At 49.3% G+C, this 23,837-nt stretch overlaps 1 protein-coding gene across 1 annotated transcript; it reads right to left on the bottom strand.

The window, feature by feature from the left end:
• Positions 1-5,531: 5,531 nt before the first annotated feature.
• Positions 5,532-18,380, bottom strand: LOC114710201 (BRI3 binding protein). Its single transcript, XM_028894307.2, has 3 exons — positions 18,043-18,380; positions 9,327-9,429; positions 5,532-6,348 (listed from the first exon to the last, which is right to left on the bottom strand). Exons 1-3 carry the CDS (start codon positions 18,265-18,267, stop codon positions 5,918-5,920), a joined length of 759 nt encoding a protein of 252 aa, XP_028750140.1. The 5' UTR covers positions 18,268-18,380; the 3' UTR covers positions 5,532-5,917.
• Between the last annotated feature and the right edge of the window lie 5,457 nt (positions 18,381-23,837).

Raw genomic sequence — 23,837 nt, 5'->3', positions numbered from 1 at the left:
CACACTAGTCACTGTCACAAGAAATTAATTATAGGCTATTCAGAGATTTATCACAGATGCAGACAGGAAAGGGACACAAGAGGAAAAGCTTGAAATCCAAAGAGACACCGGGGCAGAGAGTCGATCACGCCGTCCGCTGCCATAGCTGTCCAGGTGACAATGCAAACAGTGGGCTTCTTATGCCACCGGGACAGGAAAACAGGTTCTCCATGGCGGCTACGGAGGGATCGATCACCCAAGAACAAAACACATAAGGGCGTGGTGGGCTGCAGCTTGCTGATGCCAGTCAGGACAACCGTCGGCAGTTGTCCAGTGTTAAGAATACTGGGTTAGAACCCGCAAAATTTAGATATACATATACATATATATATATAATTCTACAGTTCACAGGTGAGGAGCCCAAAGTCCAAGTACTTAAATGGTCCTAAACAAAAACATTGTAGAACTGTCATAGGTTGTTTTGGAAAGCAGCCTGCATGCTGGCTGGGGGTGGAGCTCACGTGCCTAGGACCTGAAAGTAAAAAAGTTTGGGGGGAGGGGATGGGGGGGCGCACCCTTGGAAAAGTCCTTGTAGCTACAAGGACACACCAGCGCTGGCCTTCTGGTGAAATCAGGCGATTCAAAACCTACTGGGATGCTGGGCAGGCATGGTGACTGCACACCTTTAATCCCAGCACTCGGGAGGCAGAGGCAGGCGGATCTCTGTGAGTTCGAGGCCAGCCTGGGCTAGAGTGAGACCCTGTCTCGGAACAAAACAGAAAGTACCGAGGGCACAGAAGGGAAGCACTTCGGGCTGCCCACCAACCACAAGCTGTAGACTCTACATTGTAGAGCCTACAACTTTAGATTCTGTACTGACTCTTGAACAAGGTGTGTGTTGTTGAGACAGGGGCTTGCCACATAACCCAGGACGGCTTTGAACACACCACCTTCCTGTCTATCTCCAGAATTCTGGGACTGCAACCACATCTGGCTTCCTGGTCATACTATTTCCAAGTCATGGGTCCATCACGGGAGTGCCAAGGCCATCTGACAATGCTCCCGAGCACAGACCTCCCTTGAAGGTTCCCACAAGGTACCTAGGAAGGATATGCCGTCCTGGCCACTTCCCTGAAAGTCACAAAGGCCACCCGAAGACCCATCTTCTTACTCATAGGCAGCTGAGCCTCATTTCCAAGTTGCCTCTCAAGAATGTCCCTGGGTCATTTTTATGAATGGAAGACCCCATCATGATCCACAAGGGCCAGCAGTGAAGACATTCTTTTCCATGCTTTATTGCCAGTAAAAAGAAGGCCAAGGCTCAACAAAGGACCCAAAAGGTGGGAGATGCTGGCAGCAATAAATCATATTTGTAAAAGGTGCCTGTTTTTGCTACACTGCTAACAGACCGCCTCCTGACTGGAAGAGGGAAGAAATCACTACATAAACACTGACCACACGCCGGGGTGCGGGGACCCGAGCTGGTTTGGTACAGTGCTTATGTAGCATGTAGGAGGCGCTGGGTTCCACTCCCAGCACCACATAAACCAAGTGTGGTGGCACTTCTTTCTAATCCTAGTACTCGGAAGATGGAAACAGGATCAAGATGTTCAAGGTTATTCTCAGCTACATAGCCTGTTCGAGACCAGTCAGGGCTACAAAAGAACCATCATCTTAAAAAACCAAAACTAGCCAGGTGGCGGTGGTTGGTGGTGGCGGCGGCGGCGGCAGCAGCAGTGGTGTGTACCTTTAATCCCAACACTCGGGAACTCACTCTATGAGTTCAAGGCCAGCCTGGTCTACAGAGAGAGTACCCGGAGAACCAGGGCTACATTGAGAAACCCTGTCTCAGAAAACAAACAAACAACAAACAAAAAAAAACAAAAACAAAAACAGGGCTGGTGCGACTGCTCAGTGGTTAGAACATTGGCTGTTCTTCCAGAGGACCGGGTTTGATTCCCAGCATCTACATATAGCAGCTGACAATGGTAACTCCATTTCCAGGGGAAAACCATACCCTCCTCTCGCTTCTGTAGGTACCAGGCACGTAAGTGGTACACAGACATACATGCAGATAAAACACCCACATACATAAAATAAGAAATTCAAAATAAAACACCAGCATCATCGGGCAGTGGTGGCGCACGCCTTTAATCCCAGCACTCGGGAGGCAGAGGCAGGCGAATCTCTGTGAGTTCGAGGTCAGCCTGGTCTACAGAGTGAGATCCAGGACAGGCACCAAAACTACGCAGAGAAACCCTGTCTTGCAAAAAAATAAAAAATAAAACAAACAAACAAAAAAAACTCACCAGCATCAAAAATCACCAACCCCATGGGCAGTGGTGGCGTACACCTTTAATCCCAGCACTCTAGATGCAGAGGCAGGAGGATCTCTGTGAGCTCCAGGACGGCCAGAGCTATTACACAGAGAAACCCTGTCTTGGAAAAAAAATTAAATAAATCACCAACCCAACCCTGTCTCCCCCCTCCCATCCCCCCCCAAAAAATCACCAACCCCAACCTGATCCCCTAGAGATAACCAATCTGACCCCAATCCTATCCTTGGTAAGACAAGTACTTATAGTGACAAAGAACCATCAGGAAATTAACGCTGACTTTAAGAAAGTTCAAACCCCGACCCTCTCTTCCTTTAAAAAAAAAAAAAAAAAAAATTATACATGTATTTATTTGGGGGAAGGGATGGCAAACCATGGCCTGTGTGCAAAGGTCAGAGGGGAACCTTGCGGAGCTTCCTGTCTTCTTCACCATGTGGGTGGGTGGTCCTGGGAATCAAACTCAGGCTTAGTGGCAAGCACCTTTACCCACTGAGCCATATCGCCGGCCCCTGACTCTTAATTATAACAGATCCACGGTAGGTGCCATTGAAATGTCTCTTTCTCGTGTTAGTCAGGGAAGAGGAGTTGTACACAGCTCCGAAGATAAGGCATGAAATGAGGTACAAAAATACAACTTTCCACATACAAAAGGGAGGGCAGAGGAAGGGAGACCAATATAAGCTGCGCACCTGCAGGGAATGGAGACAGAAAAAGAAATATCCTTAACTATGTGGGAGTTAAGAATATATCCAAGGGGCTGGAGAGATGGCTCAGCCGCCGTTAAAGGCTAGGCTCACAACCAAAAATATAAGAATATATCCAAGCTGGGCGGTGGTGGCGCACGCCTTTATTCCCAGCACTAGGGAGGCAGAGGCAGGCGGATCTCTGTGAGTTCGAGGCCAGCCTGGTCTACAGAGCAAGTTCCAGGACAGGCTCCAAAGCTACAGAGAGAAACTCTGTCTCGACAAAAACCAACCAACCAACCAACCAACCAACCAACCAACCAACCAACCAACCAAAAATGCATCCAAACAATGCCAGCTGTGGTAGCTCCCACCTTTAATCCCAGCACTCACTTGGGAGGCAGAGGCAGGTGGAGTTCGAGGACAAGCAAGAGGCTATGAAGAGACCCTGACAAAAAAAAAAAAAAAAAAAAAAAAAAAAAAGAGAAGAATACATTATAAACAGGGTGAAACATATGCACCTACTATCTAAAGGTCTACTTCTAGAACGTCAAGTAACATTCTACTCTGGTGTGTACATTCTTCCATTAGAATGAAGGCATCCTGGGATTAGACTCCAGAGTGCTCTCTTAGGATGCATGGTGCCTAGGTCCCACCCTAAGCACTGCATACAATGAGTGTGGAGCCACGCACCTGTCATCCCTGCACTCAGGAGGTGGAGGCAGGAGGATCAGGAGTTTAAGGCCAGTCTCAGCTACTTTAGCAAGTTCAAGGCCAGCCTGTGATACATGAGACCCTATCTGAAAGAAAATACATGAAAAAAAAATTAAAATGTAGGCATCTTGGATTTATATATAAATCAAACTATAAAACTGGCTTTGGAGTCTACATCTGGTCAGGCTGTTTAGCTTTCTTCTTGTTATTGTTTTGAGACAAAGGTCGCGGTGTATAACTCTGACTGACCTAGAACTCACTCTCTAGAGCAGACTGGCCTCAAACTCACGAGATCTACCTGCCCCTGGCTCTTGTGTGCCACTAAACCTGCCTTCTAGTCTTGCTATGTAATCTTGGCTGGCCTGGAATATACATACTATTTAAACTGAGCTAGCCTCAAAATAGCAGCAATCCTCCTGCCTCTGCCTCCTGAATACTGGGACTGCACACTCAGCTACAGGGTGTCTAGGACCTGAAATCGGCCATCTCTGTGGCCACCGATGAGAGGAGCCGAGGCAAGAGCAGGGACGCTCGGCTTTACAGAGGTCGATAGCCAATATCTGCAAAGCAACCTTTTGGTGTGATACGGCCAGACATTGGGGAGGAAAGATGAGTTAGCCACTGACATGCCCCTCCACCAGTTACTACTCACACCCTGCGTTGCAAGTACATCTATCTGTTTACAGTATCCAAACAAGACGTAACTGGAATGTTCCACACAGAATTCACGTGTGTCCAATGTCCAGGGAGAGATTTCCCCAGTATGGGTTCCACAAGCGAATGAAATTCAAAAAAGTGTGAGCCCCATACAAGTCACCCCAAGAACGGAGGTTTCAGACCTATACTCAGAAAGACCCGAATCTGTGTTCCAGACATTGATGATCCAAAACAGAACTTCTCAGACACATGGCACCAGAGCTGTGTCGGCTGGGTCCCTCCACCAAGATCTGCCATGAGAGCTGACAACTGACTCCACCAAGCTGAAGTCGGGACTGTGGCCCCAGGGCACACTGAAGGACTGCAGCGACAATGGCAATCCCAGCCACATCCTGCAAAAGCCAGCTTCCTTCCCACAGAGTCCTGGCAGAGGGGCGTCACCTCCAGTCTCAGACCCAATTCTCTGCCCAGCGCCCCGCCCCAAGGTTAAACTAAAACAACTCCCTGGACCCCAGACAAAAAGCACCTAACATAATCATAAAAATTCCAGGACAGACAATTCACATCTTAAGGTTGCTTATGCCTAAGAATGTTCTAGAAGCAATGAAATGAAAGATGTTACTGGCCATCAACAGTTTTTTCTATGGTCTTGAGTCAAGGAAAAGCAAAGAGGGAATGTGAGATTCAGCTAGATTCCAGAATAATGTTCAAGACCCACCCAGGAAGTTCTTGGCATCAAACTCCAAAGACATTTTGTAGCCCCATCTGTGTGTGTTTTCTTCTAGAAAGGCTGGGTGTTAGACTACATTGAAGTCCAGTGAGGAGGAAAAGATTCCAGGACGTCTATGGGTACCTTCATTCAGAAAGACAGTGGACAGGGGTGGGAGTGAGCTCGGCATCCCCAGCACCATAGAAACAGAAAGACGTGAAGGAACACACTGGGAGGAGAACACAGGGGCCCTGGGATCCAAAAGTGACCAGGTGTCCACTGGGAAGCCCGGGTGTCCACGATAACAAGAGACAGCACTCATTAACCGAGTCACCACCAACAGACCTAAAGTAAAGGTCACATCTGGGAGTACGAAGATAATAACGCACGCAGGGCTCACCCACCAGCCAATTTAAACTTCCTTCCAATCTTCAAGCGCTTCCTTCCAAGGTCTGATAGACTTGACTTGATCTTCCTTTATTTAAAAACCTTACAAAAGATTCGAATGTTTGAAAAAAAAGAAAAATCAACTTTATGTTCTATGCAGATAAATTTCTCTGACTACACAGCTAAGAGGACTATATCCATCGTTTAGAAAATATGTTGTTCCCACTAGCAACACACTCTGATTAAGTCCTACGTGAGTTCTTTCTCCTCCAGTGGGTCGTAAGGTCGGCACACAGTGGGAAACACCAGGTGTGGCGTTCTTGTTCCGTTTATTGGGAGGGTCGGGGGGGTTGGCGGGGTTGCCGCTGGTTGTTTTCTTCCTTCCTCCGCTGTCTTCTGACGTCATCACAACAGCTGGTCAGGTACCCTTGGACGGCCAGGGAAACGGCCCTTCACTTGTCCTTGGAGCGGTCCAGGTTCTCCAGCACCCGGTTGAGGCGGATGTTGAGCAACCTCACCTGGTTCTCCAGGTGTTCCAGCTTCTCCTCCACGCTGGGGCTGCCGAGGCCGCCGCCGGGAGTGCCCCGCCAGTAGCCCATGGGCCCCGTCATGAAGTAGATGGCCACCACGAGGCAGAGCGGCAGCACGGCGTGCTCGGGCTCGCCCTCGTACTTATGCAGGATGTACACGCAGGACATGGAGAACAGGACGACGCGGACCAGCCAGAAGAAGCGGCCGAACACCAGGTGCAGGAGGCTGAAGGTGAAGCCCAAGGTCAGAGACAAGAACCAGTAGGCCAGGAGGACCACGCCAACCAGCACCAGGGCCCGGGTGGGGCTGTTGGACACGGAGGCCGGGCTGAAGTACTGTGACAGGTTGGACACTGAAACAGAGCAGAGGACAGAGCCAGTTAATCCCACGTGGTCAGAACATTTTTTTTTTGGGGGGGGGGGGACGACAGACATGCTTTTATTTATTTATTTTTTTAAATGAACATGATATTTGCAATTGTAACTATTTTTAGGTTCACAAATTCAGTGGCATGGATTACATTCAAGATATTAATTACACTCAAGATATTCATTAATTACACTCATGATATTCATTGCATGTGTGGTATTCACTGATTACATTCGCAGTATTCATTCAATAACCATATTTGTGATATTCATTAATTACATTCATTGTATTGATTTATTATATTCATGATATCACATCCTGATACTACTGTCCGTTTGTGGGGCTTTTCCATCACACAAAAACAGAAACCAGGGAGCCAGGGCAGTGGTGGCGCACACCTTTAATCCCAGCACTCGGGAGGCAGAACCAGGCGGATCTCTGTGAGTTCAAGGCCAGCCTGGGCTACCAAGTGGGTTCCAGAAAAGGCAAAGCTACACAGAGAAACCCTGTCTCTAAAAAACAAAACAAAACCAACCAACCAAACAAACAAAAAACAGAAACCAGGAGATTCTTTGACAGCCTCGGGACTGCTAAGCACAGGGGCTGGACCCCTGGGCTCCTGCCACAACCCAACACAATGAAAGCCAATTGAAGCAAGCGTTTGAGCCTCCAAAGTAGCTGAGGAAGCACAGGTGGTCCCTCGGGACTGTTTATCTCGTCTTGAGTTTAAAACACCTTTTGTGAGGCTGGAGATTATGGCTCAGCGGTGAAAGGCACTGGCTACTTTTGCAAAGGACCCAATTCAATTACCAGCAACCACATGGTAGTTCACAACCACCTCTAACTCCAGTTCCAGGCGACAAATCTTCAGGTACTGCATATATGTGGTTAACAGATATATGTGCAGACAAAACACCCATACACATAAAAATAAATAATAAGTAAATCTCAAAACTTTTTTTGAGACAGGGTTTTCTCTGTGTAGTTTTGGTGCCTGTCCTGGATCTCGCTCTGTAGCCCAGGCTGGCCTCGAACTCACAGAGATCCTCCTGGCTCTGCCTCCAGAGTGCTGGGACTAAAGGCAAGCAGCACCACCACCGCCCGGCTCTCAAAAATATTTTTTAAAAAAAAAATGGAGTTGGGGTTCGAACTCAAGTCCTTGTGTTTGCAATAAGCGATCTCCTCAGGCTAGTCACAGTGGCTCGCATCTGTCATCCCAGGACTTGGGAAGCTGAGGCAGGAGGATCAGGTCATCCTTGGCTCCTCCACATTGAGTTTGAGGATAGTGTGAAGCTTGTCTCAAAAACAATGCAAAACAACCACAAAACCAAAAATAACAGTAAAATTGACTGATTTCACCAGCTTAGAGACGGGCGTCTCATGTGGACCAGGCAGGCCCTTCAACTCACAGAGATCTGTTTTACTCTGAGTACTGGAATTAAAGGAATGAGCCACCAAGCCAGAGTAAATTTCACCAATTTCTTTTTTCTTTCTTTCTTTTCTTTTGGTTTTTCGAGACAGGGTTCCCTGTGCAGCCCTGGCTGTCCTGGAACTCTCTCTGTAGACCAGGCTGGCCTCAAACTCAGAGATCCGCCTGCCTCTGCCTCCCGAGGGCTGGAATTAGAAGCGTGCGCCACCACACCTGGTCTTCACGGGTTTCTTTTCCCTGTAACACGGCCAGTAGAAAACTTCTACATACCTCAAAGCTTATGTCTATCAAAGTGATCCACACGGAGGAGTCTTCATTGTAACTAACACCCTGAAAAACGACGGGGAAGGAGGTTCTCGGGAACTGAGAACCACCACCTTGACTATGGGTCCTGGAGAGGAAGCTCTCACATTTCTACTTCTGAGCTTGAGACACAATTCCCAAAGGCCTTGGGGTGTCCTGCGGCTTATCAAAGCCAAGAGGGAAACCCACACCCCCAAAACAGGGTATTTCACCTCCCCCACCAGCTTCTCTCAGCTTCTCGAAACAGGCCTGGGTTCCTCAGCCATGCCTGGTGTCCTGTAGCTCTCTGGCCCTGCAGTTTCTGGGCTGCATGCAATGCCTTGCAATCAGGTTTATCTCTACAGGCTCGCTGCCCAGGGATGGCAATCTGGAATTGCACAATCCCAGTAGGTGATGGCCGAGGCGCCTCGCAGGATTGCACACAGTTGCAACAGCCCAGGGAGGGTTGTGACTGCCCCAGGGGCAGCGTGCGGCGCAGCATCCTCCGAGAGCCACACCGCTGCCTCCCATTCTCCATCTGAGCAGCAAGGAGGCACGGCCTGGTGTGAGGCCTTCTGAAGGCTTAACCTCGGTGATCCAAGGCTGGAGGTGGGTTCGGTGTGGGCAGCTGGCAAGGGCAGTGATGTGTGGGTCCCGCCCCCCTGTACAGCATGGCTCCACCCTGAAGCCTGGTCCCAGATCTCTAAAGAAGGGATGCCCAGGACTAATGAGGATTCGGAAGGGGTCCTGTTACAAGGCTGTATCCGTTTTCTGCATCTGCCACACCCGGCCCCCATACACCAGGGGGCTGATGATCAGACAGTGAAATCCATCCTCTCTCCCAGTTCCAGAGGCCAAAAGTCCAAGTTCAGGGTTGCGCTCCCAAAGTGTGGTCTCCCCTGACTCCTCCACTCACACTTTTCTCTCTACTGACTACGTCTTCGGCCACACTGAAACACAGCGCTGAGTGCACCTGGATGAGGGTTCTTAGGAGCATCCTTCTGGTCACTCGGCTTCCTGGGGGTTCCAGGCAGCCCATGGCCCGTGACATCATCATCCCTGCAGGATCTGCCTCCGTCATCTTCACAGCCTTCGAAGCTTCGTGGACCACATGTTCAGCTATTAAAGTAAATGCTCCATCCCCTTACCACTCACAGCTGGGGGCGTGGAGATTCACTGCACAGTGGGCCTGCACCCCACAACAAAACACACAACAATACAACACCCTGCATGACCGTGCCCACACCCACCGTCAAGTCCAAGGACTTCCAAGAGCTCCATCCAAACTTTCCATAATGTCTCCACGAACATGTCCACTCCCTGCACGAACCGCTCGGTCAGCCTGGAGAGTAACTGCAAGGACGGAAAAGACAGTAAGACATTGACCCACATACCGTCTTCCCAATCCAGTCAAGCACTGGAGCGTGAACTTGGGAGAGGACATCCCAAGAGAAAAGAACCGAGAGTGTCTCATGGACAGTCTCTAGCCAAGCAATGAACAAAAGTTGATAGCCGGTCCCCCACCATGTAGAATATGGAAAGCTCCTCCTCTACACACAGGAGCAACACTTGCGGGTGAGGGTGCGTGGCTCTTCGTCATCGTTCCTGCTTCCTCTGCCTGGGAATTTCTGCCCTCAAGATGCTTCACAGGGCAGCTGGCTCTCCAAGGGACCAACTCTGAAATCTGAGACCACGAAGCATGCTCTGTCTGTGGCCTCGAGAATTTCATTAGCTCTCTAGGTGATTCGGAAAGCATAGTAGACTGGGGACTCATGTGACTCACTGCCTGACTTCTTTATTTCCTTCTGAGTAAGTGATCATGCTGGCTAGTTTCATGTCAGTTTGGCACATGCTAGTGTCATCAGAGAGGAACAAGCCCCAGTGGAGAAAATGTCTCCATGAGATCGGGTTGTAGGCAAGCCTGTAAGGCATTTTCTTAATTAGTGATCAGTGGGGAAGGGCCCAGGCCATTATAGGCGGTGCCATCCCTGGGCTGATGGTCCTGGGTTCTCTAAGAGAGCAGGCTGAGCAAGCCACAGGGAGCAAGCCAGTAAGCAGCACCCCTCCACATCTTCTCCATCAGCTCCTGCATCCAGGCTCCTGCCCTGCTTGAGTTCCTGCCCTGACTTCCTTCAATGATGACCTGGGCTAGGAAGTATAAGCCAAATAACACTTTTCTCTCAAGTTGCTTTGGTGACAGTGTCTTATTACAACTATAACCCTAACTAGGACAGTGATATTATATACACCTAGAATAAAGTTCAGAACCAGGGATGGAGATGTAAGTCAGTGGATAATGTTTTCCTAGCATACATGATGTCTCCAGCACCACATAAACAAGGCAGCTCAAAACTGCCTGTAACTCCAGTTCCGTGGAGATCTGATGCTTTCCTCTGTCCTTGTGCACACAGGGGCACACGCAAAGCGCGCACACACATACACACACACTTTAATAAAATAATCTAAGGGAAGGAAAACACACACACACACACACAAAAAAAAAAAAAAACAAGCATAGTAGTGCACGCCTTTAATCCTAGAACTCAAGGGACAGAGGCATGCAGATCTCTATGAGTTCGAAGCCAGCCTGTTCTACATATACATACTAAGTTCTGGGACAGAGTTTGCATAGTGAGACCCTGTTTCAAGAAACAAACCAAACACCAGGTGGCGGTGGCGCACGCCTTTAATCCCAGCACTCGGGAGGCAGAGCCAGACGGATCTCTGTGAGTTCGAGGCCAGCCTGGTCTACAAAGCGAGATCCAGGACAGGCACCAAAATTACACAGAGAAACCCTGTCTCGAGGGAAAAAAAAAAAAAGACAGGCTTGTCTTCCCAGCTACTCAGGAGGCCGAGGCAGGTGTGTGTGTTGGGGAAGGTGAATGGGGCAAACATCAGGGCTGGCAGAGTAACCATCCGAATGAGCCAAGAAGGAAATCCGGTTCAACAGGACTCAGTAGTCAGTGTGTTGATTCAAACTTCTAGAGCCTGACACCAGGCGGTTTATTTTGGGCACATTATGCACAGCGCAGTTTGGGGGGAAAAAAACGTTTCCTGGTATAACACAATCCCATGTGCACAGGGAGGCACAATCACATCAACACTCTCTTCAAAGTACATGTCGCTCGTCCGTGAAGATGAGCTCTAGAGATAGGCCACATGTGCCATCTTAAGGGCCAAGGGGAGGATCTGGTGTGGGCTCCTCCTACAGATAGCACAGAGGTCATCTGGGCTATCAACCGCCTCCAGTCCTGTTTGTGAGAGCCTGGGGGAGCCCCCTGGCCATATAGATAGCACAGAGGTCGTCTAGACTATTAACCACCTCCAGTCCTGGTTGTGGGAGCTTGGGGGGAGCCAGTTATGGCCTGGCCCTAGAGCTAGCTGGAGCAGGGGCTACCCAGGCTATTAGCCACCTCCATTCTCAGCCCTCTGCATGGAAAACAGGTTATATATCTTTTCCCTTGAAAAGACAACCCTGTGTGCTTAACAGTCCTGTGCTGACTGTGAACACAAGGACCTCTGTGCTCCCAAACAGGTAGGGAGATGGCAAGTTCAAGGCCTGCCTTGGGCTAAAGGACATCTTAGTGTGACCCACCCACCCCCATCTCAAAATAAAAACAGTTGGGGGTGTAGCTCAGTAGTAGAATATTTACCTAAGAAAAAAAAAGAGAGAGAGAGAGAGAGATAACATCAGAGACACACAGAGAGGACAGCCATTAGAACAGGACAAGGAAGGCCTGCAGGCCTTCTGGAGTGCAGGGGAAGCCAGTTGACCACAACCTTGACCTGATTTCCGGCCCCAAAGCAGTAAGAACTGCATTCTCATGGTCCACCCACCCAGTGGGGTACTGGGTTCCTGGGGAGTGACAGCAGAGTCCAGGGTCTGGAGGCAGAGCCAGGAGATACCGGGGAGAGAGCTGTCTGAACATTAGGACTCCAAATCTGTTAGTTCGGGAACCCCTGGGGTGGGGGGAGATGGGGAGATATACCAATATGGCATGGTGACTATGTGCCTGGCCAACACAGGTAGGACAGACTTCCAGAAAATGAGGTGTTGACTCCAAACCAAGGAAAGAGATAATAAAATAAAAATGGCTCGTCATTATGAGGAGGGACATGCCTGAGGAGAGCAGAAGACAACTTTGTGGAGTGGGGTTCTTCTCCCCTTCACCTTTGTGGGTTCTGGAGATGAAACTCAGGTCGCCAGGCAGGCACAGCAAAGCACCTTGATGCCCCGAGGACAACTTTATCCTTTCAAGGACAACCTTCACACACTGATCTTCCTGCTTCCACCCATTCAGTGCTGGGAATATCCACCATGCCCGGCTTTATTTATTTACTTATTTATTTTTAAGATTAGGTCTCGTGTATCCCATTTTTCTGGTGTTTTGGAGATAGGATCTTGAACACACACACACACTCACTACAAAAGAAATGTGAATAGCGCCTGTATATTGTAAAATATTATTAGAGTAAACATAAGTTTCCTGGGTGGGATGTTTGTGGACTGTGCAGAAGATACCAAGATATCTGTCTTACTTCAAATGGTGCAAACAAACACAGAAAGTGTGTGTACGGTGTGCTGGTAGAGAAAACAGAAAATATGCTCCGTGGGTGAAGGCAGCTGAGGGTCTTTGCTCTCTATTGACTTTTCAGTATTTTGAGATTTTATTTAAAAAGGAGGAAGAGGAAGAAGAAGAAGAAGAAGAAGAAGAAGAAGAAGAAGAAGAAGAAAAGAGTCAGGGAAATGGTTCGGTAAGTAAAGGCACTTGCCACTCCTATGCCTAAGTTGGATCCCCAGGACTGAGAGAGCCCTGAAAGTTGTTCTCTGACCCCCACGGAAACACTGTGGCATGCACATAAACAAGCATAACAAGGGAGATTTTGAACAAGGGGGCACCGTGTTTGCTGGTGGTGCCATCCTGGGTGCCCCCCCCCCATGTGTCAGTTCACAACCTTCTGTACCTTCAGTGAAGGCGACAACTTAATGACCTGCAATAAAGCTGCTCAAATGATTACGGCGGGAGAAAAAGGACCAGGGAAATGGCGATTATTTTTTTGTTTTGTTTTGGGTTTTTTTTTTCAAGACAGGGTTTCCGCCTGCTTGCTTAGTGTTTTGTTGCAGTGGCTTTTCTGTCCTCTGGAGATCGCCCAGGCTGGCCTCGAACTCACAGAGATCCGCCTGCCTCTGCCTGGAGAGTGCTGGGATTAAAGGTGCACACCTCCGCCACTTGGCTTTTTAGATTTTTCAACACAGTGTCATGTAGCCCAGGATGGCTTTCAACTCACTGTGTAGCTGCAGCTGACCTTGAACTATTGCCCCTCCTGCTTCCACCTCCCCAGGGTGAGGACTACAGGTATGTGTGCTATAGGACCAGCCTGGCAACAGACCCACTTCTCTGTGCACACAAAACGGTTTGCACAGAAAGGTTCTGCTTCGGTCACACTTGGAGGGACACACTCCCGTGAACTCCACTACACAATCTGCAACCCTTCTGCAACCCTTCAAAAAGCAACAAACTAGCCGGGTAGTAGTGGCGCACGCCTTTAATCCCAGCACTCGGGAGGCAGAGCCCGGCGGATCTCTGTGAGTTCCAGGCCAGCCTGGTCTACAAAGCAAGTTCCAGGACAGGCTCCAAAGCTACACAGAGAAACCCTGTCTGGGGAAGGGGTGGGGGGTGGAGGGGTAAGAGGGCTTGCTGAGCAAGCATGATGACCTGAGTTCCGGTCTCCAGCACCCACTTAAAGAGCTAGATGTGGTCATGCACTGGTGTATTCCTGCAACCACAATACAGTACCAGTGGAAATAGGAGGATTGCTGTTGTCAACCTCGCTCCAGGCTCAGTGAGAGGCCTTGTCTCAGGGAATAAGGCAGAATGATGGAGAAGAACAATTAAAAGTCCTCCTCTGGGGAGGGCGGCGGCGGCGCATGCCTTTAATCCCAGCACTTGGAAAGCAGAGGCAGGTGAGTTCCAGGCTAGCCTCGTCTACAGACTGAGTTCCAGGACAGCCAGGGCTACACAGAGAGACCCTGTCTCGAAGGGAAAAAAAAAAAAAAAAAAAAAAAAGCCCTCTCTCCTCTGTATGAAAATGGACTTGTGTACCCACACACATACACACTAAAGGGAGGGGGGGGCTGGGCATGTTGGCCCACACCAATGACCCCAGCACTCCGGAGGTTGAGGCAGGAAGATGGAGAGTCCAAGGCCAGACTGACTACCTAGCAAGATTCCACCTCAAAAGTGAAAAGAAAGTGAATCGGAAACCTTAAGCATTATACTACATGTGATGTACAAGAACCCGGGCTTTCATGGGCAGTGAAGACAAAAATGAGTTGAGAGTAGGCAAGATCTCAGATTGGCAGAGACACAAAGGAAATAACCCAGGTGATCTGGTGGTTAAGATTTTTTTTTCTCTACTTATCTAAAGTATATGTATATATATGTGCACACATGAGTGCAATTGTCCGTGACGTCTAGAAGAGGGTGCCAGATCGCCTGGAACTGAAATGACCAACTACTGAATGGAACCCAGGTCCTCTGAAAGGGCAGCCAATGTCGTTAGGTCACCTCCCCTAGCCTCCGAGCACATTCTGATTGAAATGGTAGGTTAATTTTTTAGGAAACAGCATTCTGCCCCATTCCCAACCCCATCCTATAGGATCATGTGATGGCTTTTAAAAGCTCAAAGGAACCCACGAACTATAGACCGACAGCTGTGGAACCTGCATGGGACCGGACTAGACCCTCTACATACCGGAGACATTTGTATAGCTTGGTCTATTTGAGGGCCCCTGGCAGTGTGATCAGGAGCTATCCCGGGTGCATGAGCTGGCTTTCTGGATCCCATTACCTATGGTCGGACACCTTGCTCACCCCTGATAAAGCGGGGAGGGGCTTGGTCCTGCCTCAACTGAATGTACCAGGCTTATCTGTCCCTCCATGGGAGAACTCACCCTGTTGGAGGAGGAGATGAGGAATGGGGGGAATAGGTGTGGAGGGGGAGTGGGAGGAGGGATGAGAGGGGGATCTGTGGTTGGCATGTAAAATGAATTTAAAAAATGGTCCTTTTTAAAAAAAATATTTATGCGCAATAAATACATATAAAAAATTATATATATGTGTGCATGCGTGTGCTATGGTTCACATATGGAAGGCAAAGGACAATTCGCCTTCCACCGTGTGGGTGAACTCAGGTCGTCAGGCTTGGCAGCAGGCACTGCCAAGATGCTGACCCATCTCACCTGCCCTCATGGTTTTTAATAGAGCAATGGTTCTCTGCCTTCCTAATGCTGCGACCCTTTAATACAGTTAGTTCCTCACGTTGTGGTGACCCCCAACCATAAAATTACTTCATGTATATAACTTATTTTTCTACTGTTATGAAGTTATTTATTGTTGCAGATATCTATATCACATGTTATAGCTAGCGCTTACGGGATAGTGATGTCCTACAGTGCGGAAAATACAATTTGGAAGAACTCTTCGGTGTGTGTACGTATGTGTGTGCCCACACTCCACCTGTGAAGGTCAGAGGACAACTTGCAGGGGTCAGTTCTCTCTCCCCACCATTTGGCTGCTGGGGGAGGGGAAGAACTCAAGACATCAGGCTTCCTGGCGAGCACATTTGCACCTTCACCTGCTGAGCCAACGTCTGGGCCCTCAGTTCATTTTAACTAGAGGAAAAACCCGGGCTTCACAGGCCCAGGTTTACTAATGAGAATCAAACCTGCCTTGTGGGTGGGAGGCTTTTAAAAAGTTTGTTTCCCAGGTACTTGACCCAGCATTTTTAAACCCAGCACCACAGAGGCAAAGACAGGCAGAGCTCTAGGAATTTGAGTCCAGCCTGGTCTAGATAGTGAGTTTCCAAGTCAGCCAGGGCTACATAGTGAGACCCTGTCTAAAAGAGAGGGAGAGAGAAGGTACTCCACATTCTAATCATAATTTGTGTGAAATAAACCTTATGCATGGTGGTACAGGTCTGAATTGCCACTGGGCCTCAGAAGCTCTGGGGCCTGAGGCTGTGGTCTTGACCACTTCTCTGTCTCATTTGGGCAGAAGAGAGAATCTGGGGAGTTGGATGTGACTACGTTTTGTGCACTGAATACCTGCCTGTCTGTCGGTGGTAGGAAATGTTGACATGTGAAAGGGCATGGTCTTAAAGGAGAGTAACCACTCCTTCATTCATTTGAAAGTTATTAAGGGGGGCTGGAGAGAGGGCTCAGAGGTTAAGAGCACTGACTGCTCTCCCAGAGGTCCTGAGTTCAATTCCCAGCACCCACATGGTGGCTCACAACCATTTGTAATGAGACCTGGCACCCTCTTCCATATACATAATAAATAAATAATTCTTCAAAAAAAAAAAAAAAAAAGAAAGAAAGAAAGAAAGTTATTAAGGACAGAGAGTAGCTAGCCTGAGTGCTTTAGCATGCACAAGGTTATGAGTTCAATCCCAGCACCCAAAAATACTGATATATAATAACTATTTAGCAGCTGGTACATGAATATTTGTAGTCACCATTTTCTTTCTTTCTTTTTTGTTTTTGGAGACAGGGTTTCTCTGTGAAGTTTTGCGCCTTTCCTGGAACTCACTTTGTAGACCAGGCTGGCCTCGAACTCACAGAGATCCGACTGGCTCTGCCTCTCGAGTGCTGGGATTAAAGGCGTGCGCCATCACTGCCCGACAAAGATCAAACTTTCGAGAGCCATGATTCTGCGTCAGGAAGGAACCAGCTGCATCAACACATCATGTTCCCATGCCCACTTAACAGACAGAAAAACTGAGGTTTAAAGGGAAGGCAGGGACAGGCAAAATGGCTCAGCCAGTAAAGGTGCTTGCCACCAGGCCTGACGACCAGCTCTGGATTCTCATGACCCATATGGTGGAAGATGTCTTAAAGCCCGTCTTCTGACTCTCGCACGTCCATGTGCACACAATCAACAAATAAACGTAAGTAAAAGTATTTAGAAGTGAGGTCACTGGAGCTGGAGAGATGGCTCAATCGATAAAGAGCTTCCTGGGCAAGCATGAGGACCCGGGTTCAAGAAGCAAAGACAGGCAGAGAGCTCTATGAATTTGAGTCCAGCCTGGTCTATACAGTGGAGGGCCTGGGTTCAATCCCCAAACCCTTGTAATCCCGGTGCTGGGGAGGTGGAAGCCGGAAGATCCTAATGGCCCACTTGGCAGACCAGCCTGACCTAACCTTCAAACTTCAGGGCAATAAAAACTTGGTCTCAAAATGGATGGCTCCCGAGATTGAATGCCCGAGGCCGACCTCTGGACTCCACACACACCATTGAAGCCACTGGTCTAACTTCATCCCGCTGGGGAAAGAGGGAGTGCCCCAACTTGGACCCAAAGTTCTCTGGACTCCACAACCCCAGGGCCAGAGACCAGGAAGGGAACGCGGGGAAGGCCAGAGAAGGCGTGCATCTCGACTTCTCTTTTCTTAGCACGGTGCACCCCACATACATGCGCGGCGGAAGGTGGAGAGCTCCTTGGTGGAGGGACTCATCCCAGTCCCGGAGACCCTAAGCTCTCATGCTCTACCAAAGGCTCCAACCGAGAGGTGCCCCCCTCCACCCCAAACACACAGTAGGAGCTCAGGTTGCCAAAGCAATAGCTCAGACCCCATCACTCCCTGGAAAGGAGATCTCGGCCCAGATATCTCTGAGGCAAGGGGGTGGGAGGCAGGAGGCCCTCGACGCCAGGCCTCGTGGGGACCCGGGCGTCCCTCCCCAGTGCCTGGCTCACAGTGGGGGGACCATTGAGACGCGGCGGGTCAGCGCGCGGGCGTCACGCGCTCCCGGGGGCTGCGCTTGGCCCCGGCTGCAGCAGGCCGCGACCGTCCCCAGCCCCGGGTGCTCCCCGCGCTCCCTCCCCGCTTCCCCCCCTACCCCACCCCACCCCCCCGCCGCCCCAAACGGTCTCCCGGCGCCGCAAGGTGACCGCGGGCGCGCCGCCCACCTTCTGAGCCGCGCGCACGTTGTCCTCCCCGAACAGGCTGCTCACGCTCTGCGAGAAGCTGCTGGCCGCGCGCCGGTGGCTGTTCTTGTCCGCAGTCCCGCGGCCCCGAGCCCCCTGCGCGCCGGGGGCCACCAGCGCCACCAGCAGCAGCGCCCCTAGCAGAAACAGCAGCAGCAGCCGCAGGCCGGCCGGGGCCCGGGGCTCCTGGGACGCGCGCGCGCCCATGCTCGGCCAAGGGAAGAGGGTCGTGGGGGGGAGAAGGGGAGGGAGAGGGCGGAGCGCACCGCCACCGAGGGCTCCGGGCCGCACCGCGTGGGCGCGCCGTCGCCCCGCCCCGCCTTACAGCCCCGCCCCGCCCCGCGCACGAAGCCCCGCCTCCCGCCTGCAGCGCCCCCCCCCCCCCCCCCGACTTCCCGCCCCGGGAGAGGGTCGACTACCCTGTATCCCTGGAGCTGCGATTATCAACTGTGCTATACACCGCAGCGCATGCGGGGGGGTTTTGCAAAGACTCCTTCCTGGACTGGGCTAGGCTGGGTCCTTGCAAGCGATTGGGAAACGGAAGGGCAGGTGTCTTGTCACCTCCCCGCGCCCCAAAAGGCAGGCCTCGTGGAGCACGCGTTTATTCGTTCTCAGGCCCCCTCCTGCATGGATGGCATTTCCGAGCCCTAAAGTGGTTGGAGAGGGGAAGTTGGTGATGGGATTGGAAAGCTGATGAGCGGCGAGGAGGGAACTGGGGAAGTGGCTAGGTATTGTGCAGCCCTTTATAAAGGATTTGATGGGACCAGGGGGTGTTCCTTAGGTCTCAAGTCAGAAGAGATTGGGTGGGGGAGGGTGTCTAGAGTTGGTCCCGCCAGTCAATTCTGGTGTCAGGAAGTACCCGCGCCACCTAGAGGGACCTAAGGGCGCGAAGACCTAAGAGTCCAAACTTAACCGGAGGTGTAGGGATAAGAGGAATTTACCATCCAAAATTCAGGGCTTCCTACCTGAAAAACGACTGGGCTTCTGGGCTTCTTATATATGAACCCCATGGCATGGCAGGCAAGAGGACTATAGGTTTGAAAGATTTAAAAGCCACGATAATCAGCCGGGCGGTGGTGGCGCACGCCTTTAATCCCAGCACTCGGGAGGCAGAGGCAGGTGGATCTCTGTGAGTTTGAGGCCAGCCTGGCCTACAGAGCAAGATTTAGGATAGGCACCAAAACTTACACAGAGAAACCCTGTCTCAAAAAAACAAACAAACAAAACAGGGGGTACATGGGAGGGGTTGGTGGCAGGCAAAGGAAGAGTAGAAATTATATAATATTTTAATTTTAAAATGATGAAAATAAAAGAATGACTTAGGTCTATCATTCCAGCTAAGAAAAGCTAAGGCAGGAAGAAAACAAATTCAAGCTTGTCTATAGACTACAGGATGAGTTGAAGGCCAGCCTGGGCAACCTAGTGAGACCTTGTTCAAAACATAAGAATAAATAAATCTCTGTGTTAAAGGACTGGAGATGTATGTGGCCTAACTGCAGGACACTCACTTGCCTAGTGCGGGGAAGGCCCTATGTCCGATCTCCAGAACCATAAAAATTAAATTAATAAATAAAATCCAGGAAACACTACCCTAGCCTTTGCAGCTGATTGCTCCCACAGCAAACTGTGGAACTTGGCAGGCAGGGAGGGGCTTCGTCTATTTGTTGTTGTTTGGTTGAGATTGGGTCTCTCTGTGTAGCTTTGGTGCCTGTCCTGGATCTCCCTCTATATAGACCAGGCTGGCCTCGAACTCACAGAGATTTGCCTACCTCTGCCTCCTCCTCCTGAGTGCTGGGTTCAAAGGCGTGGGGCACCAACGCCTGGCCCCTCTGAGGGTCTTATCTAGAGAGTCTTATCTAGGGCTTGCCCATTCCCTGAAATCTCCTGAGGGACTTTGGCACAGCCTAGCCTCCATGCTAACAAATCCTCCCGGGACTTTCACTATCCGTAGCTTTATCTGTACAGCAAGACAACCTTTGCCCCAATGCTCTTCTCTTCAGCCTTGCATAGCTCATCCTCCACCCTGTTTAGCCTGGCTCCTCTTCCGTCATAGCTTGTGGGCATCTTGTGTATGCGCATGCGCAGAATCAGATCATCCTTTTTTTTTTTTTTCTTCCTGCTATGACCCGTATATTCTCAATTTATTTCATACACTCTACGATGGAACCTTCAGAGGATACATTTTCCTCCACACCCTACATCAAACAAACCAGGTCTAGCCAGACAAGTTTGAGACAACTAGGAAAATAAACCCCGATCCAGTCCAAAGAGAGAACACTGGGGTCAGGGTACAACCCAGTGGGAAGCACGCACTGAGTAGTGCAAAGGCCCTGGGTCCATCCCCAGCACCACAAAAAGGGAAAGGAAAAGCTGAGATGGCTTGGTAGGTAAGGACTTTTACAAGTTTGAGGACCTGAGTTCAAGTCCCCAGCACCCACACAAAAGAAAAATTGATCGAAGTGGGGGGGGTGGGGTGGAGGGAGGCTTTGCCCTGGAGAAGGTGGGAATGGGGTGTGGGCTGGGGGGAAGGGGAGGGGGGCAGGAGGTGGGAGAACAAGGGAATCCGTGGCTGATGTGTAGAACTGAATGGTATTGTAAAATAAAATAAAAGAGGAAAAAAAAAAGAAAAGAAAAATTGAGCTGGGCAGTGGTGGCGCACGCCTTTAATCCCAGCACTCAGGAGGCAGGGGCAGGTGGATCTCTGTGAGTTCAAGACCAGCCTGGTCTACAGAGTTCCAGGACAGGCTCCAAAGCTACAGAGAAACTCTGTCTGGAAAGACAAAACAAAACAAAAATTGAAAATTACTTTCGGGCTGGGCGGTGGTGGCTCACGCCTTTAATTCCAGCACTCGGGAGGCAGAGGCAGGTGAATCTCTGTGAGTTCGAAGGGCACAAAACTACACAGAGAAACTCTGTCTCGAAAAAAAAAAAAAAGAAAGAAAGAAAAAGAAAAAGAAAAGAAAAGAAAGAGGGGGCTGGAGAGATGGCTCAGAGGTTAAGAGCACTGGCTGTTCTTCCAGAGGTCCTGAGTTCAATTCCCAGCAACCACATGGTGGCTCAAAGCCATCTGTAATTAGATTAGGCCTGCCCTGCAGTCATACATGCTGTATACATAATAAATAAATAAATCTAAAAAAAAATACTTTCAAACTCTACCCTTCTGTGTTGTAGAAATTGCAAATATTATTGCGGATTAGGTTTACTTCATTATGGGTTGTCTTTTCATATATTTTTACTGATATTTTCATGTGATGTTAAACTTTTTTCCCCTTTGAGACAAGGTCTCAGCTCTAGCTGGCCTGGAACTCTGAGACTCACTAGCTCACTTTTCTGGGACAAAAGTCATGTGCCAGCACATTTTGCTAAAACCTCAAAAGGACTTAACAGCAGCATACATCTTTAATCCCAGCCCTGGGAAACAGTCAGAGCTCTGTGAGTTACATGCCAACATGAGCTACACAGTGAGACCTCGTCCCCAAAACAAACAAAATATTTTAGAGTGAGATATAATACAACCCCCAGAGAAACAGGGTCTCACTATGTAGCCCTGGCTGACCTGAAATTGACTGTAGACCCAGCTGACCTCAAACTCACAGAGACCATCCACCTGCCTCCACACCCACTCCTTGAAGTGCTGGAGTTAAAAGCATATACCACCATGCTCAGCAAAATTTTTTTCTTTTAATTATGTGTATATCAGTGTGTGGGTATGTGCATTCAATTGCAAGTGTCCTCAGAGGCCAGAGGTGCTGGATTCTTTCCCTGAACAAGAATTTTAGGCAGCTGTGATCCACCCACTGTGGGTTCTCGAAACGGAACTCTGGTCCTCTGTAAGAGCAGTGTGGGGTTTTAACTGCTAAGCCACCTCTCCAGACCCCTCTTCTGTTCACTCTAAGGAAATACATCCACGCTGCTGTGTGTGCCTCTTTCTTCTTAGTGTCTAAGCAGTTCTTTGTATCTTTTGGAAGTTTATTATTTATATGCTATCTTATTACATTTATTTATTTATTTATTATCTATCCATGTATGTATGTATGTGGGTGTGCCACAATTTGTGGGTATCACTGTTTGTGTGTGGAGGACAATTTTAGGGAGTCAGTTCTCCCCCTCTACCGTGTGGGCTCTGGAGATTGAACTCAGGTCATCAGGCTGTGTGGAATGTCCCTTTATGTGCCAAGATAGTGAATGTTTTCAATCCCAGCACTCGGGAGACAGAGGCAGACAGATCTGTGTGAGTTCTAGGCCACCCTAGAACCTGAAACCCTAGTGAGTGCTGGGATAGCCAGAGCTATGTAGAGAGACCCCGTTTAAAAAAAAAAATTAAGGCTGGGTGTGGTGGCGCACGCCTTTAATCCCAACACTCTGGAGGCAGAGCCAGGTGGATCTCTATGAGTTCGAGGCTAGCCTGATCTACAAAGTGAGTTCCAGGATAGCCAGGGCTACACAGAGAAACAAAATGAAAAGTCTGTGTGTGTGTGTGTGTGTGTGTGTGTGTGTGTGTGTGTGATCCATGATTGAATACAGATGGTCAGCGTTAGGAGTCAGCTGTCTTTACCTGCCCAGCCATCTTAGACCAAGCTGGCCTCAACTCACAGAGACTGTCCACCTGCCTCCATACTCCGTCCTTAAAGTGCTAGAGTTAAAAGCATGCACCACCATGCCCAGCAAGTTTTTTTTTTTTAATTATGTGTGTATCAGTGTGTGACTGTGCGCACTCAACTACAGGTGACCTCAGATTCTGTAATTTATTTATTTTTTTTCAAAGACAGGGTTTTGCTATGTAAACCAGACTCGGCCTCTTTTCCCCCTTTTCTTTTTCTTTTTTTCCTTTTTTTTTTTTGAGATAGGGTCTCAGGTAAGCCAGACTGCCCTTTAGTTTACTCTATACACAGGGCCACCTTTGAACTTAGCCTTATCTTCCTACTTCCACCTTCCAAGATCGGGAATTTTAGTGTGCTACCAACCTCCCCGGCCCCCGTTCAATTTAATTCTTCAACAGAAAAAAGTGTGGTACAACAGAACTATTCAGTTTGCAAGGTAATTGCAGGGTTGAGATATTCTCCCTAGTACACCTCAGACAAAGTGACAGAGTGAGTTTTAAACCATTTAATAAAATACCTTCTTTTCACGTCTCTGTTCCTGCCATAGAAATATTCTACACTTTTTTTCCTGTGGAATTAATACACCTCACCTGTGGGAATATCAGAAAACACAGATGAACAAAACAAGAGAGGAGACGTTTTACTAGGGGTAGAGTTATATTTTACACGTTTAGTCAAATTAATACTAACGATTTATGCGTGAGTACTTTGCTTGCATGTCATGCATGTACACCACACGTGTATCTAGTAAGAGGTCACTGGAATTAAGAATGTGGATGTTGGCCGGGCAGTGGGGCACACGCCTTTAATTCTAGCACTCGGGAGGCAGAGCCAGGCAGATCTCTGAGAGTTCGAGGCCAGCCTGGTCTACAGAGCAAGATCTAGAACAGGCACCAAAACTACGCAGAGAAACCCTGTCTCGAAAAACCAAAAAAAAAGAAAGAAAGAACGCGGGTGCTGGGAACTGAACCTAGGTCCTCCGCAAGAGCAATAAGTGCTCTTAACCCCTGATCGTCCCCTTGTCCCCCATTTTAGAGGCAAGGTCTCACTATGTAGCTATGGCTGTTTTGGAATTTACTATGTAGATATATATGTAGACCAGGAGGGTCTTGAACTCACGTCTGAGTGCTGGCTGGGATTAAAGGTACGTGCTGGTGATTTATTTTATTTTTACAT

The sequence above is a fragment of the Peromyscus leucopus genome, chromosome 23 (genome assembly GCF_004664715.2).
Source record: "Peromyscus leucopus breed LL Stock chromosome 23, UCI_PerLeu_2.1, whole genome shotgun sequence".
NCBI classification, from domain to species: Eukaryota; Metazoa; Chordata; class Mammalia; order Rodentia; family Cricetidae; genus Peromyscus; species Peromyscus leucopus.
This window is presented reverse-complemented; position numbering and strand designations above follow the sequence as displayed.